Source organism: Monopterus albus, unplaced genomic scaffold (genome assembly GCF_001952655.1).
Source record: "Monopterus albus unplaced genomic scaffold, M_albus_1.0 scaffold15.1, whole genome shotgun sequence".
Classification (NCBI taxonomy): Eukaryota; Metazoa; Chordata; class Actinopteri; order Synbranchiformes; family Synbranchidae; genus Monopterus; species Monopterus albus.
In genome coordinates, this window is record NW_018127895.1 from 1681768 (window position 1) to 1684297 (window position 2530).

Here is a 2530-nt window from a genome sequence, read left to right on the forward strand (position 1 = left end):
CCAGGCGATTTACATGCAACATATCAGTGAGGGCTCAGTGTCCAAATATCTCCCTGTCACTCAGTCGCACACATACACACAGAGATGCACTCAGTCACCCACTGTCATCCCGTCTCCACCTCCATGTCTCCCAGCCAACAGCTGCAATCTCCCAAGTTCAACCCTAGGTCAAACACCTGGGCAGTAGATCACTGAATATTAAGAATTTAAAAAAAAACTGCATGTGTGTATCTATCATCTAAAGCTACAGCGATTACTCTGGCAAACATTTGATTTAATGTCTGAAATGTTAGACTGGGCCAGGTGCAGGAGTTCATTCAATCCTCAAACCCTTTCACATTAAAATAATGCTATATGTCAGTAAACTGAGTAAAAGAAACCAGGTAATTTGTCGTTTGCTCATGGCTGGTTATTCTGAACAGCTGGCATCATCTGACATTTAAGGAGTGAAGAACACAGTGTCATAAGATAAATGTATCAAGCCATCGTTGATTTAAAAATGAATCACTCAATTATTCATTATATTTGCATACCATGACTTTGAGTAACTGGGCTGTTTGCTTACGCATGTACTGGACATAAATGGTGAAGAGCAAAACATGCCACTCTGGGATTTTAACAATCGTTGTCATTGCCCACTACCAGCTAAGCGATCCTCTAGTGGCTGGAGTGTGTTACTGCAGCTTTTCATTATCCTGACCGATAAAGGTACAAGACAAACGTCCAAGATACGGAGGGTCAAAAGCACAAAAGTAAACCAATCTTCTACCAAAACCAACTACGTGGGAGTTATAATAGGCTTCTGTAGCGGCACCAAGTTATTTTAAGCAACGTAGTAGAGCACAGTTGTCGTTTCCCCTTTCAAACCGCGTTATTGATCGTAGTCTGTCTGCAATGAATGGCTGCGAAGGGATGGGGGGGAAAAACCCTGAACTTCAGGTGACCGACCATGGCTCTGACATAGCCTGCATGCAGACTGGGAGGGGTAGATGAAAATACACTGGCTTGGAAAAAAAAAACCCTCTCCACACTTTTTAAAGTCAACGATAAACAAGCGAGAACAAATTCGGTTCCGCTATTTGGAACTGCAAAACTATGAGGGTGAAAGTTAGACATTTATTGCCGAGGAAATGAAGTTTACCGACCGTTGCTAGATAGCGCTATTGCTAACTAGGAACGCTAGGGTATGTGTAGCCAGACTCTGGCTTGTCTGATCCGACTGACCCTTCATTTTATTGCGGCCAGGCTCCCAGATCCTCCCCCTTCTACCCGAAAAGCGACCAAGCAAGAGGCGAACACATTACCGAAAACGCTCGGTCGTTATCTCTCACACACAAACCGACACATATGTCAACTGACCGCAGCCGGACCTCTATCGATTGTACTCTTAATAAAGCCACGTATTATTTATCCACTCACTGCCTCGCTAACGTTACCCATCGCCAACAACATGGCTGCCTCGCTCGGACCTAAAAAGGGAGAAATAACCTACGCCGAGCCTTTTGTCTGTTTCACCTCTTTAACCCTAAACTACTGCGCAAAACACGCGGAGAGCCGTTAAAATTGCACAAATCGAGTGAACGACTTACGTGAAGGCAGGCGCTTGGGTTGCTCCTGCTTCCTCCTTGGCATTTTCCCCCGTTTTTAATCACATTCTCGTCCTTGTTTAGGGATAAGAAGAAAAAAGGTTTTTCCCATTGAGACTGGAGGCGCCAGTGATGGCAGGGACTTGGTCGTGCACCTGGCTTTGCTCGGTTTAAAGTGTATTGTTGGGGAATGGGAACACAGGCGGAGGAGGTGCCGCTGTTGTTGTTGCTGTGTCTTGACTATGGCTGCTCTCGGTGCAAGTGTGTCTTCGAGCCCCTAACTAACACTAATGCAGGGATCAAAGGGCAGCAACAGCAGAGCAGACACGCGCGCACGCACACACTCACACTCACATTCACACGCTCTCTCTCTCTCTCAAACACACACACACACACACACTCGCGCACAAACTCAGACACACTCTTGCGCGCATGCACACATTCGAGGAGCTCGCCCCCGAGAGCAGCGTACGAACAAGGTGCCCCCAAGCTTTCGGGGTGTATTGCTGAAAAGAAAATGTATTTGGAAAAAGCTAAGAGTGCATAATTGAGCACAGAGACGGTAGAGTCGGGGAACACAAACGGAATCAATCGGATTTCCTTAAAAACAAAAATAGGCTAATACAACAGTGACTGGCGATAATAATTTATGCGAATGATGCAAACATGAATGTACACCTCAGTTTTGACCGCTGTGAAATACAAAATTACATAAAGAAGAGGCATGTTAAACATGAAATTTACAACCATAACAAAGTATTTATTCAAATAAAAAATAAATAATGAGCAAAATTTATTGAATTTAAATGTTGAGAATACTTATTAGTGCGATAATAATGTAGATTAATTAATCTGGACAATGATCTAGCAAATGTATACATTCAACATATGCTGCTATGTACTTGGGTTAAATTTAATACTTGTACTTTTATAGTGTTAACAGT

General features: G+C 43.7%; 1 protein-coding gene across 2 annotated transcripts in view; it reads right to left on the bottom strand.

Moving 5' to 3' along the window:
• Positions 1-2326, bottom strand: part of znf827 (zinc finger protein 827) — a 64561-nt gene extending 62235 nt beyond the window's left edge. For both annotated transcript variants that reach the window (XM_020591727.1, XM_020591728.1), the window contains exon 1: positions 1590-2326. In XM_020591727.1, coding sequence (XP_020447383.1) covers positions 1590-1632 — 43 coding nt within the window. In that variant the 5' untranslated portion in view covers positions 1633-2326. The remainder of the gene's footprint in view (positions 1-1589) is intronic.
• Between the last annotated feature and the right edge of the window lie 204 nt (positions 2327-2530).